At 36.8% G+C, this 14,283-nt stretch overlaps 1 protein-coding gene across 1 annotated transcript in view; it reads left to right on the forward strand.

Moving 5' to 3' along the window:
• Nucleotides 1–14,283, forward strand: part of PCNX2 (pecanex 2) — a 345,728-nt gene that overhangs the window by 169,752 nt on the left and 161,693 nt on the right. The window contains exons 20-21 of the mRNA XM_007522914.3: nucleotides 10,218–10,359; nucleotides 13,838–14,015. Of these exons, the coding sequence (XP_007522976.2) occupies nucleotides 10,218–10,359; nucleotides 13,838–14,015 (320 nt within the window). The remainder of the gene's footprint in view (nucleotides 1–10,217; nucleotides 10,360–13,837; nucleotides 14,016–14,283) is intronic.

Raw genomic sequence — 14,283 nt, forward strand, 5'->3', positions numbered from 1 at the left:
GGCCCGCAAAACTAGCAGGACTGATCCAATTTTCTTGGCGGGGGAGAGCTAGAACAACCCAATATAAAGCATACAACAGTCTTGCTTCTGGACTCTCAATTTTATTCCACTGGTCAATGTATTTATTCTTGTTCTAGTACCAAACAGTTTTGATTACAATGGCCAGATAACACAGTTTGAGATCTGAGAATGTGATGCCTCCAGTTCTCTTCTTCTCAAGATTGTTTTGGCAATTCTAGATCTTTTATGGTTCCAGATAAACATTTGTAGCATTTGTTCTACAAAAAATGTGTTTAGGATCTTGACGGGGATTGCATTAAATCTCTATATGGCTCTGAGTTGTATATTCATTTTAATGATGTTAATTCTTCCAACCTATGAACATGGAATATCTTTCCACTTCTTTGTATCTTTTTTTTATTATTATTTCCTTGAAGAGTGACTCATAATTTTCAGTATACAAGTCTTTCACTTCTTTGGTTAGGTCTAGTCCTAGATATTTTATTGGTTTTTTTTTGTTTTTTTTTTTTTTTTACTATAGTAAAAGGAATTGATTTCTGGATTTCAACTTCTTCTAACTTAGTGTTTGCATAGAGGAATACCACTGACTTTTTGAATGTTAATTTTGTAGCCTGACACCTTACTGTATTGCCTGATGGTTTCCAAATGCTTCTTGCTGGATTCCTTAGGTTTTTCTATGTATACTATCATGTCATCTGCAAATAGGGAGAGTTTGATTTCTTCTCTTCCAATCTGTATGCCTTTAATTCCTTGCTCCTGCCTGATTGATATGGCAAGAATTTCCAACACTATGTTGAATATTAATGGTGATAGTGGGCAGCCCTGTCTAGTACCTGATCTGAGGGGAAATGCTTCCAGTTTTTCACCATTGAGTATGATATTGGCTGCAGGTTTGCTTTATATGAACTCCACTATCTTGAGGGATTTTCCATCTATTACCATTTGTAGTGTTTTGATCATAAAGGATGTTGTATTTTGTCAAAGGCTTTCTCTGCATCTATTGATATAACTATTTGCTTTTTGCTGTTGCTTTTATTGATGTGGTGAATCACGTTGCTTGATTTACATATACTAAACCAATCTTGCATTCTTCAGACAAACCCTACTTGGTCATGATGAACAGTCTTTTTAATATACTGCTATATCTGGTTGGCTAGGATCTTTTTCAATATTTTAGCATCTATGTTCATCAGAGATATTGGTCTGTAGTTTTATTTTTTTGTTGTTGTATTCCTGGCTGCTTTTGGTATCAGAGTGATGTTGGCTTCATAGAAGCTGGAAAGCAATATTCCTGTGCCTCAATATTTTGGAGGAATTTTTTTTAAGTAGAGGTATTAATGCTGTAACTTGAAACTTAAACAGGTCTTTAGCTGCAGCATGTAAAAGATTGACTGAAGAGCACTGGGAACGGTTTTAAACAAATAGAAGTTTATTAGGGTAGTAAAAAAGTATGGGACATATATTTTAGGTACTGCAAAATAAGCAATTATCATCAGGGATTAAGAATATGCTAGGTTCATAAAGTCTATGAATAGTTGTCAAATGTTTAGTCCTATGAGATAAGTAATTACCTGCTGAGATATAGGTTGCTCATGGCTATAGAGAAGTCTTAGAGTTTACTGGCTAGCTAAGTCACATGTTCAGTTCCCAGAAGAAGTACCCATGGTGGATACCTGGAACAACCTCTTCCAAGATGTGTCTGACCAGGAGAAGAAGCATCATCCAAAGTGAGCGGACTTCTAGCTAGCTGTACTTTTACATCTATTCAATCCACTCACAATGCTTTATATACCAGCACAGACTGTATCCATCCACAATCCATCATGTTCAGATCACTGCATGACCTTTCACCAAGGCTGACATAAGCACTGTGCCTGGACTTCCCTAGTCACCGTTATGCTGTATCACCACAGATTAACTCTTCCTTGAAGGTTTTGTATAATTCATTTGTAAAACCATCTGGTCCAGGACTTTAATTCTTGGGAAAGTTTTTGATAACTGTTTTTCTTTGGCTGTGATTGGCCTGTTTATATTTCCTAGTTCCTCTTTGTTTAAGTTTGGAAGTTTGTAGGTGTCTAGGAACTCATCCATTTCTTCCAGATTCTCTAACTTGTTGGAATACAGGTGTTCATAGAAGCCTGGCATGGTCCTTGAATTTCTGTGGTGTCTGTTGTGATATCTCCTCTTTCATTTACAATCAATTTATTTGTTTTGTGAGTCTGACTAAAGGTTTTTCAATTTTATTTACTCTTTTGAAGAGCCAACATTTAGCTTCATTCATCTTTTATATGGATTTATTGTTTTTTATGTTATTTATTACTGTTCTACTTTTATTTATTTTAGTCCTTATGATTGCTTTAGTGATCCTTTGTTCTTATTCTTCTAAGTCTTTAAGGTTTATTTAAGGTTTTTCTTTTTTCTCAATGTGTGCTTATATGGCTATGAACTTCCCTCTCAGTATTGCATTAGCTATATCTCAAATATTTTAACAGCTCTTGTTTTCATTTTCATTGGACTCTTAAATTTTGATTTCTCCTTAATTTTCACTTTGACTTAGTAGTTGTTAAGTAGTGTACTGTTGAGCTTCCACATTTTGGGACTATAACTAATCTTTTGTTTATTGTTAAATGTTAGTTTAATTCCACTGTGGTCTGAAAAGAATTTTGGGATGATTTCAGTGCTCTTGAATTTGCTGACACTGTCTCTGAGGTCTAACATATGATCTATCCTTGAGAATGACCAATGTGGACTTGAATAGAGTGTATATTTCAGGTTCTTATGGTGTATGGCTCTGAAAATGTAAAATAGTTCAAATATTTCTATCTCTTCATCTAGCTCCCTTGTTTCCTTATTGATTTTCTGCCTGGATAATCTGTTAAATTGAGAGAATGGGGTGTTGAATTCCCCTACTATTACTGTGTTGCTGTTAATATATTGTAGATCTTTTAGTAGACATTTGATGTATTTAGATGGCCTCTCATAGGGTGCATAGATGTTGATAATCGTTAAGTCCTTTTTATTGACTGATCCTCTGAGCACTAAGTAATGTCCATCCTCTTTTTTATTTTATTTATTTTAAAGTCTATTGTATTAGGTATGAGAATAGCTGTATCTGATTTTTTTTTTTTATGAGTCATTGACTTGAATGATAGTTTTCCATCCTTTCAATTTGAGTCTGTGTTTGTCTTGTTGAGTTATGTGGGATTCCTGTAGACAACATATGGTTGGGTTGTGCTTTCTGATCCATCCTACTCTGTGCCTTTTAGTAGGTGAATTCAGGCCATTGACATTTACTGATATCATAGATTGAAGATATTTTAATGCCAGTGTTGTAAATTTTAGAGTGTTCTGATATATGGCATGTTTATGGTGATCTGACTGTTTATAGGAGACCTTTCAGAACTTCTTTCAGGGTAGACTTGGTGATAGTTGATTTCCTTCAACTGTTGCCTATCTGAGGTTTTTATGCCTCCATTTAGTCTGAATGACAGTCTAGCAGGATACAGTAGTCTTGATCAAAAGTCTTTCTTACTGAGAGATCAAAATATATCTTGCCATATATATTCTCTTCTGGCCATTAGTGTTTTTTTTTTTTTTTTTGGATAAGTCTGCCACTAATCTTATGGTTTTCTTCTGCAGGTAACTCTTTGTTTTTCTCTTGCAGCCTTCCTAATCTTTTCTTTATCTTTATTGCTTTTCATTCTAAATATATTATGTCTTGGTGTCTTTAAGTCTGGGTTCTGTTTCAGACCCTCTGGGCTTCTTGAAGCTTTATGTCTTTTATGTTGTCTAGACTAGGGAAGTTCTCATCTTTTATGTATAATACTGTTTCTCCTTCCTCTCTTTCTGCCTCTGATAGGCATATAATGCATATATTAATCCTTTTGAAGTCATACCATATGTATCTATTGTTGTTTTCAGTATTTCTTAATCTCTTTTTTGAGATCTCTATTCTCTCTCTCTTCTGTTGTTTTCTGTAGCTCGGTTATGTTGTTACCCTGTACTGATATTATACTAGCTTGTTCAGCTAGTTGTGTTCTTAGCTCAGCTATTTCAGCTTTCCACTGTCTAATTGCCTGGAGATAGTGTTTTCTTTTAGAGTCTCACTTGTTATGTGCCCATTTCTGATGACATTTCTCTCAAACTTTTTCCTCACTCCTGTGACTATTCTCTCAATTAGTGATTGGATGTTGTCCTCATTCTTATGTGCTTCTACCTTTGGGGGGGCTTTTAACTGGACTTTTTTCCTAGCTCATTTCTCCAATGTTTCTTCTTGGTTTAACCATTGTATATAGTATGTTATGAGGTTCCTATCTCTGTACTTTTCCATCCACTGATAATTCTAGCCTGGATTGACTTGTGTCTAAGTAAGGTACTTAAGGAGTTCACAGTTGTGGAAATTAACAGTTGTTTAAATGTTATATTAATCCCTGAGTTTAAGCACAGTGGCTATTAAAATCTCTTTAGTTCTTTTTTTTTTTTTTCCTGTAGGCTATGGTAGTCTGAGGGCTTTTTACATATAAGTAAGTATTTATTTATTTTTTAGCTGAATAACTCACTACTGACCAAGAGATAAAGTAAGGTGGGGGAGAGAAAGCACAGTAGTTATGCAAATAGTCTCCCAACCCAAGAATTCAAAGCCTCCTGGGCTCAATTCAGTTTCTCTGATGGCAGCCAGAGTCAATCCGGACAGCACTACTTGGTCCTGTGCTCTTCTAAATGAGTCTTGCACCTACTTTGTGGGTTCTGAGACAATTATTCACTGTGTTCTCATCAGGAGAACAATGGTAGAGGCTCCCACTATACAGCCCCACCTCCAAACCACTGGGGTATAGATCTTCTTTTGAGTTTCCCAGTCAGTTCTCTGCCCCAGATATCAGCACTGGGCCTCCTCACTGCTGTTCCAACCTCTGAGGGGCTGTAGCAATGAAGACTCAAGTTGCATTTGGTGAGTCTTAGGGGAGTCCTCTCATCCCTCCATGTCTTTTTGTTGGCAAAACAGACTGAAGATGGCTCCTCAACTGGCAAACTGCCACACTGTACCAGCCGCTGGGGTGTAGATTCAGTCTTTAGTCCCAGTAATCTCTCCTTAGTACCCTCTCATTCCATGAGCCACACTTATTTTCACTCACCAGTGACTTGGTGAGTTACTAAAGCAGTTCTAGTCTCATCTTATTGCAGTCTTTAGTGATTTTTGATATTCCTAGTTGACCAGGGAGAGGACCAGAGAGAAACGGAGTTGCTGCTACTCTGTAGCCCCACCTCTGGAAGTCTCTCAACTGATTAATTTTTTAAAATATTTTATTTATTTATTTATTTATTTATTTAGTGACTTAACAGTGATTGACAAGATTGTGGGATAAGTGGGATGCAATTCCATATAATTCCTACCACCAGAGTTCTACATCCCATCCCCTCCACTGGATGTTTCCCCATTCTCTATCCCTCTGGGAGTAGGAACCAAAGATCTTTATGGGGTGCAGAAGGTGGAAGGCCTGCCTTCCATGATTGTTTCTTTTCCAGACACAGGCATTGACAGGTTGAGTCATACTCCCAGCCTGTTTTTCTCTTTCCCTGGTTGGTTAGGGCTCTTGAGATGTGGGGCTCCAGGACACATTGGTGAGGTTGTCTGCCTAGGGAAATCAAATTGGCATGACTGAACAGCATTAAGATATAAAGAAAAACAATTTATTTAATAATCGGGAACCTAAAGGTTAAGAATATAGCAGATGAAATTTGAGGTCTTCATGTTGGAACATAGGAAGTCTATTTTAGTCATATTCCAAGGGACCAATGATTATACTAATTTTTGCCTGAGCCTGACAGCTAACGTGCAGGTAAACTTAAAGTATTGTTTGAGAAGAGGGTGTCAGAGTTGAGAACAGGACTAAAAGGCTAGATCAGGAAAGAGAGTATCTCCCAAACCTAGGAAAAGTATATAAATAACATTAATTGTAAACTACATCAGTCTGACTTAGGACCATGTCTACTCATATTTAGCACAGGAGCCTGTATAACCTTTGCATCTGTGTTGGCGTATCTAAGAACATTCTGGGCTGTGCTTATTTCAGAACCAGTCCTTCTCAGGTAGCAGAGTATGTTGACCCAGCCACCCTTCAAATAGTGGGGGCAGTTTCTACCTTTATTTTTCACATTGAGTAAAGGCATATTTTTGTTAATAAAAAGATCATTGGTGATTTGGCTAAGTTTTTCCTAGTCACTGTCTTGAACAATGGAGGGTCATGGTCACATGAAAACCTTGCTTTTTCCTTCATGTCAATTTATGATATTGTTATTTTAAAGTCACTCTTGAATGCCAACATTCTTGAGTCAGGAAATGGAAGAGCAAAGCATGGAGCATCATGTCCTTGGTATTTAACAATTTTTACTAGAAACTATACACATAATTTCTGCTCTCATGAACTTGGCAATAATGAGTTATCTAGAATATGTGAAAAGAATATCCAGTAAGTATAATCCCTAATTGGGCAACCACTTGCCAATATCAGCTCTATATAAAAAAGAGTGATGATCTCTGGAAATCTGTTAATAAAATTCATTTGTCACAAGTTTTATAATTAGGATGGAAATTCATTGAATACCCTGACATGTAGAAAAAATGAACCACAACACTATGCACCAAAAATTAGCTCAGGATGAATCAAAGACCTGGGTATGAGACCTGAAACTAAAATACATAAAAGAAAACATTAGTGAAATACATTAGAACATTACAATCGGGAGTCGGGCTGTAGCGCAGAGGGTTAAGCGCAGGTGACGCAAAGCACAAGGGCCAGCATAAGGATCCTGGTTCGAACCCCGGCTCCCCACCTGCAGGGGAGTCGCTTCACAGGCAGTGAAGCAGGTCTGCAGGTGTCTATCTTTCTCTTCTCCTCTCTGTCTTCCCCTCCTCTCTCCATTTCTCTCTGTCCTATCCAACAATGACAACAACAATAATAACTACAACAATAAAACAACAAGGGCAACAAAAGGGAATAAATAAATAAAATAAATATTTTTTAAAAAGAACATTACAATCAAAGGTATATATGTAAACTCAAACACCTAGGCAAATGAAACTAAAGAAAGATTAAATAAATGAACTACATCAAATCTAATAAGCTGCAATACATCAAAAGCAAACAGCATAAGCATAAACAGGTAGCCCAGTTATTGAGAGAAGATATTTATACATCACCCATCTGATAAGAAATTTACATATATCAAATGTCTATAAAGAAATGTGAATGTGGGGAGAGGTTGGTGGCACTCCTGGTAGAGTGCACACATTACCTTAAGCTACTACCCAGACTCAATTCCAGGTACCATGTGGGAGCACTGTAGGGATCATGGTAGGAGGTCTATGAGTGGTAGAGTTTATCATCATTCAGTAGTGTCTCAGTGGTTTCCCTCACCTCTCTGTGTGTCTCTCCCACCTCTCTCTCCTCTTTCTAAAATAAATAATGAAAAATGAAAGAAAATGAGAGGGTCTGGATGGCAAAGTAGAGTGCACACTTTAATTGTGTTATAACTCAGTCTGAGCCCCTGCACCCATGTGGATATGCCTTCAGTGGGGAAGCTTCCCTAGTGTTGAAACAGTGCTATCAATATCTCTCTTTATCTCTGTATCTCACCCTCTATCAAAAAGAAAAGTGTGTGTGTGGTGGAAAGGGGAGGGGATAGAATGTGGCCACTGGTATCAGTGGAGTTGTGAAGCTATTGAGCCCCAGTGATAGTACTGGTAGCAGAAAAAAGGAGGAAGGAAGGGAGGGAGAAAGGGAAAACATAGAGACCCATTAGAAATCAACTGACCGGGAGTCGGGCGTAGCTCAGTGGGTTAAGCGCAGGTGGCGCAAAGCACAAAGATCGGCATAAGGATCCAGGTTAGAGTCCCCGGCTCCCCACCTGCAGGGGAGTCACTTCACAGGTGGTGAAGCAGGTCTGCAGGTGTCTGTCTTTCTCTCCCCCTCTCTGTCTTCCCCTCCTCTCTCCATTTCTCTCTGTCCTATCCAACAACTATGACAGCAATAACAACAATGATAAACAACAAGGGCAACAAAAGGGAAAATAAATAAATAAATAAATGTAAAAAAAAAAAAAAGAAATCAACTGACCAATTGTAGAGGAAGAGGAACCAGCAAAGGAAATGGAGAGAGTTGTGTGGGTTATTTGAACTTAAGCAGGAGTTATCAAACTGAAGAATCTAAGGATAAGAGTTTTTAAAAAGAAGAAACAATGAAATTTTATGTTTTGAGTTCAGTAGAGTGAGAAGTTTCAGTTCCTTTTCATTTGGGAAATCACAAGTGGCCTTTGCATGCACGTGTCTGGGTAAAAATTGCTGAAAATCCTCAGGAGAAAGTTGGAGACAAAGACCTGGATCTATCAGGCATTGATAATCTTTACAATAAACTTGGCTTTAAGTTTAAGCTCATTCTCCACTCCACTAATGAACTTTTGTGTATGCTATCATTCACTCTGTCTTTATCTTTTATACGTTATCCTGGAGCAGTGAAGGTCCAGTGCCCAAAAAACAAACACAGTACTAAGAGAAGTTTTCAATTTGTCAAAAACCGAAAGTTTTCCTCTTATTGGAAGAGAGCTATTAGTCTGTCAGGGAGTGACTACTGAACCAAGGAGTCAGGAAGAATGAGAGTATTTTAGGGTGTTAAGGCTCTGGAAAAGCAAGTTGAATGTGAATATAGGGAAGTTTTTAGTTGAAAGGATAGGAAGGATAGGAGTGCCTACTACTCTCAATTTTCTCTAGAAAATCTGGATTGAAAGTGTTTGTAGGCAATGGGAAACAATCACGAAGTCTGTTTTTTCTTAATTTTTGTATACTTTCACAAAAGTGAGAAACCCTTCTAATCTGTATATAATATATAATATACCTAGGTTACCCTGTTCAGACATGCAAAACTTCATTCTTTAGGAAGTAACCCACTTAAAGCCTATTTAAATTGAGACTCTTTATGAAGATAATCTGGCTTCTGACACATCTGGCTTGTCTGTCCAGGTATGTGAGGGCAAATTAAGAACTACTTGAGCCTCACAATTACTAGATGTGTAGGGGTGTGTGCCTGGGAATCAGATGGGCCTGTGGTGCTGATCCTGATGCTGATGTGTTCTCTTCATAGATACTAGAAACAGAGGAGAGTACTGGCTGTTGTTTTGTACCCTTGAGGCAGAGAAGTAACATTTTCCCACCCCTTCTGGTGGCCTAAGGGAGTTTGTGCTCTGGTCAAACTGGTAAAATATAAAAAAAGAAGCTCTACAAGTATGCATTCTATGTTGTTCCAGTATAGGAAGGAGAGCATGAGGAAAGAGAGATAATCTGCTTTCCAGTAATAGAGTCAAATGGAGGGGTAGCTGGAGCACATAAACTGAGCCTCAGAAGGCTGTAGACAGTAGTTCATAATCAGTACAAGAAGCCGGTAGAGTCTGAATATACATCTAGATTTTTCTGACTTAACTGTTCAGCCCAAATGGAAATCAAGCTCACTCTGGTGTTTCCCTTGTTGTGAAGACTCACAAGAATGAATACATTCATAATGATAAGATGGTGGTTGCTTTTCTTTTACTTGTATGTATTGCACAGATATTTTTTATTTAAAGTACTATAAAGAAAGAAAGGGGCCTGGGGAGACAGCATAATGGTTATGCAAAAAGACTTTCATGCCTAAGACACCAAAAGTCCCATGTTGAACCCTCAGCACCACCATAAACCAGAGCTTAGCAGTGCTCTAGTCTCTCTCTATATAGCTTTCTCTCTGTTACCTCTCTAATTAAAAAGTAAATGAAAATGTTAAAAATTATAAGTAAAAATGTAAAAAATGAGGCATCAGCCTCCAATCTGGAGCCTAAGGGATTTTCTTCATCCTTCACTGTCTACTCTAACATACTCTAAGATGTCTGGATGTGACATGACCCTTCATTTTGTTAGTAACAGTAATAATTGTATAAGAAAAAAAAATGACTTGACAAAATTGGGGCATTTAGCTATCTTAGTAAATGCTATTATTTATGAAATCTGTAAAACAAACCTAAAAGTTTATGCTCATAAAGAAAATGTCCAGTCTCTGGAGTTCTGAAGCAGTAGCATTTAAATTAAAGGGGAAATATTATTATTACTACTATTACATGCACTTAAAAATAGTTTGAACAGTGGCTATTCTAAGTGGTTTCTGTGTTTCTTGCAGGTGTTGCCCATTTAATGTGGTTTGAAAGACTCTATGTTTGGCTTCAGTGCTTTGAAAAATATATCTTGTACCCAGCAATAATTTTGAATGCCCTTACTATTGATGCATTCTCAATAAGCAATTACCGGAGACTTGGTACCCAGTAAGTATAAAATGGTTTACTCCCATAATTATTTGGTTGATGATGTTTTAAAATTCTAATGAATTTTCTCTACACACAGTTCAGCGAAAGATAATTTCCATCTACTAATTATTGGCCATATAGAAGAAAGCTGTAATGTTCTTTTACTCAAATGCTCTAAAGCTCAATAGTTATTGTAGAGTGTCTGGGGTGCCAGTGAAGTTAGACCTGCTGGGAGTGATGTTGGGAATAAATGTCACTAGATTTAAAAATCATCTTGCAAAGGCTTAGTCAGTGAGGCTTAATAAGATGACAGAGCACAGTGTGGTTCCAGAGGGCCTGGAGTTTGTATCATCAATGCTTACAATTTTATGAACTGCCTCATGCCATTTCATTTAGCAAATACTCTATCATTTTGTGCTTGAGCATGGGGGAATTAATCACTATCATTGCTGTCTTTAAATTTATCAGGAGAAGCCTCATAATTTAAAAGAAATAAAGCAAAGAGACTCCATACAGTCAAGATGCTTGTGTTTTCACAAAAGCAATAACAGTGTGTGCAGTTGAGTTTATTATTTTCATAAATTAAAATTAACTCTAAACTTAAAAATGAAACTCTACTTCATAATCTACGGGTTTGTTGTACCTTGTACTGACAAAAGTTTGAGGTTTCTTATCAGATAAGTTGTTAAGAGTAGGAGGTCGTAAAGGAGATTCTTCCCCATATCTGCTATTTAGCTACTTTGCTTAAACTGTTTGTACCCAGATCAACCCTAGCATAATCCCAAGCATAATAATTCCAACTTGTTTCTCCTAGCAAGATGTGATGAGCACATATTAATTAATATTTACCGAAGACTGAGCTAGCATAGATAAAAGGCATTTGAATATTTGGGTAGATCTGAGTAGATTTATAGTCATGTAAAATAAAAGACTAAATGAAATGACCTTGTAACTTTCTTGCCTATATCAGACTTTGCCTTTTTTTTTTCTAGTGTCAGGACAGAGAAAGAAATCCTCAAACTATTTTTAAAATATATACTTTTATTAGACACTTTTATTAGACACTGATTTTTATAAGATTATACAATAGTAGGGGGGAAATTCCATACCACTCCCATCACCAAAGTTCTGTGTTCCCACCCCACTTTGACAGTAATGACTACATACTACTTCTGTAGATTGGGTACAAACCCTAAAGATGATATGGTATATTAGGGTATTGAATGCTTCTCTTATTGGCAGATGCTTACAGTGTGATACAGTCCTGGCTGACTCATTGATGACTTTCTGAAACAAGAGAATTCTCAGTGTTCTAGAATAAGGTTGTGCAGCTAGAACCAAAGAAGGTACTCGTGCTGCACTAGGATGCTGATCAAAAGGACCTAGTTCTTCCAACCCAACATCAGGACTGGGGCCTTGAACTAAGCCTGTAGGTAGTGTGAAAAGCAATTCTGACTATTATCAGATGTCACATTTAAGAACCAGAAATCATGCAGAGTCAAATAAGTAGTCTGGAGAAAATAATATGATTCCTTATTCTCTATAATTTTTCTTCCAGATACTAAAGTAATATTTATTCTATCTGATATTCTATTTGGATACTATAGATGTTGGAGAGAGACTCTGATATCTGTCATAAAATAAATCATGAGTATGGGAGGAAAAAATAATAGCACCATTTTCTGTGCACCCTCGATTATTTTCAACTCCTAATGATACAAAAATAATTATTTTTACAAGTCCAAAGCTGATTGTTCCTTTATACTAAAAAATTCATCTCCTTGTATCTATCTTTATGATCTCTCTCTCTCTTTCTCTAAAATAGAAGGATAAGAAAAGTGATCTCAGGAGAAAACTAAGTCTAATACTCCTTATTCATTGCACTTCAAAGGAGAAAAAAAACAATTTTGCGGCTTATAAGTGAAAAGACTTTGAGATGCTTTTTAAATGTCCTCATCTTGGACATTTAAAATATTATATATTAGGGAGTCGGGCTGTAGTACAGCAGGCTAAGCGCTGGTGGCGCAAAGCACAAAGACCGGCAAAAGGATCCCGGTTCGAACCCCAGCTCCCCACCTGCAGGGGAGTCGCTTCACAGGCGGTGAAGCAGGTCTGCAGGTGTCTTTTTCTCCTCCTCTCTGTCTTCCCCTCCCTCTCTCCATTTCTCTCTGTCCTATCCAACAACAACAATAATAACTACAACAATAAAACAACAAGGGCAACAAAAGGGAAAAAATAAATAAAATAAATATTAAAAAAATTTTAATTATATATTAAAATAAATTGGAACACTAGTAATACTGATAAAAGTCTAGAAGCCAGGATCTCTCTAGGCTTAGGAATATTGAGGTATAATCCCAGAATTATATACTTGGCCAGAAAAAGAAAACCTCTCTTTCAAATGCAACCATTCTTTGTAAATTACATCCATTTTTGTCTTCCTTTTGAATTATCAAAAATGATATTATAATTGGTGCAAAATCTGTTTGGAATGTTCAAAGTGTTTCTTCAGAAAGAAGTCATCTCAGGGAAAAGATGGTTTGCTCTGTCAGGCTGCTCAACTTCTTAATCTCAAGGTTGGGATATTGATTATTGTTGACCTCATCATATGATGGAATTGTACACATAACCTGAGTGCTTAGACAAGAACATTCAGGAGTTCATCCCTTCAAGCAAAGCCATGATTTCACCTTGTATTGCAGTAGTTGATGTCCTTAGCTAAAAAGTCTATGTAGGGGGTCATGATAAAATGTTCAGTATAAAAAAAAAGGAGACTAGGAGACATTGGGGATGAGAAATATTCTGGGAAAAAAATGGAAAATCTCTATGTAAAAATGAAATGACTTCATTAAGATACTGGGTTTTCCCCCTTTTCAGAATTTAATTACTATAATTACATTATATCTTCAGTAATATTCTTTTATAATAAAAAGTACATTAAGCTGATACTAGCAGGGATAGCACTCTGTCTTATTTACCATCAAACTTTTTAAAAAAATTAACTTAATTTTATTTGACATAACAAAGAGAAATTGAGAATGGGGAGACAGAGAGGGGTAGAGAAACAAAGACAGCTGCAGAACTACTTCACCACTTGTAAAGCTTTCCCCCTGTAGGTATGGACCAAGGACTTGAACATGGGTCCTTGTGTATAGTAACACATGCACTTAACCAGGTGAGCCACCACCCACACCCCGCCATCAAATTCTATGTGGAAACTGTCACTGTAGCAATTCCTCAAATAAGTCTCCAGGGAACTCTGGGGACTAAATCTCAATTCTGTCTCTACCCCATGAAACTGTAGACAAGTTATTCAAACTGTGATACTCAGTTTACCTCTGTGAAATGAGAAGAACAGAAGCCAGCATTTTGTCTTTTTTTTTTTTTGTCTGTACAGTGCATAATGCAGTCATTTGTTCAAGAAAGTCTAGCTTTTGCAGCCATCTATTATTTTGTCTGCCATTATTGATTATTTCTTTTCTTTCCTTTTCCACAGCTGGGATATATTTCTGATGATCATTGCTGGCATGAAGCTGTTGAGAACCTCTTTCTGTAACCCTACTCAGCAGTTTATTCACCTGACCTTCACTGTAATGTTTTTTCACTTTGACTTCAAAGATATTTCAGAGAGTTTCTTACTGGATTTCTTCGTGGTATCCATTTTATTTAGTAAGGCAAGTTAATTAGCCATTTTCTTCATTTTAGAATTATAAAGTTCATTCTTCCTAAAGATTTACAAAAGCTTTTTAGTTTTATTTATTTATTTATTTTAATGAAAGTAGGACTTTGTACTTGATGCCACTGAGTGACATTTCTGAGCCCACTATTTTTAACATTAGGGAGAAAGTGAAAGAGTAGAAAGAATGAGAGTGATATAAAGAGAGGAGAGACAAGTCAGCATTGCTTCACCATCCATGGTGCTCCTAAATGGCACTGAGGCTT

The sequence above is a fragment of the Erinaceus europaeus genome, chromosome 6, assembly GCF_950295315.1.
Source record: "Erinaceus europaeus chromosome 6, mEriEur2.1, whole genome shotgun sequence".
NCBI classification, from domain to species: Eukaryota; Metazoa; Chordata; class Mammalia; order Eulipotyphla; family Erinaceidae; genus Erinaceus; species Erinaceus europaeus.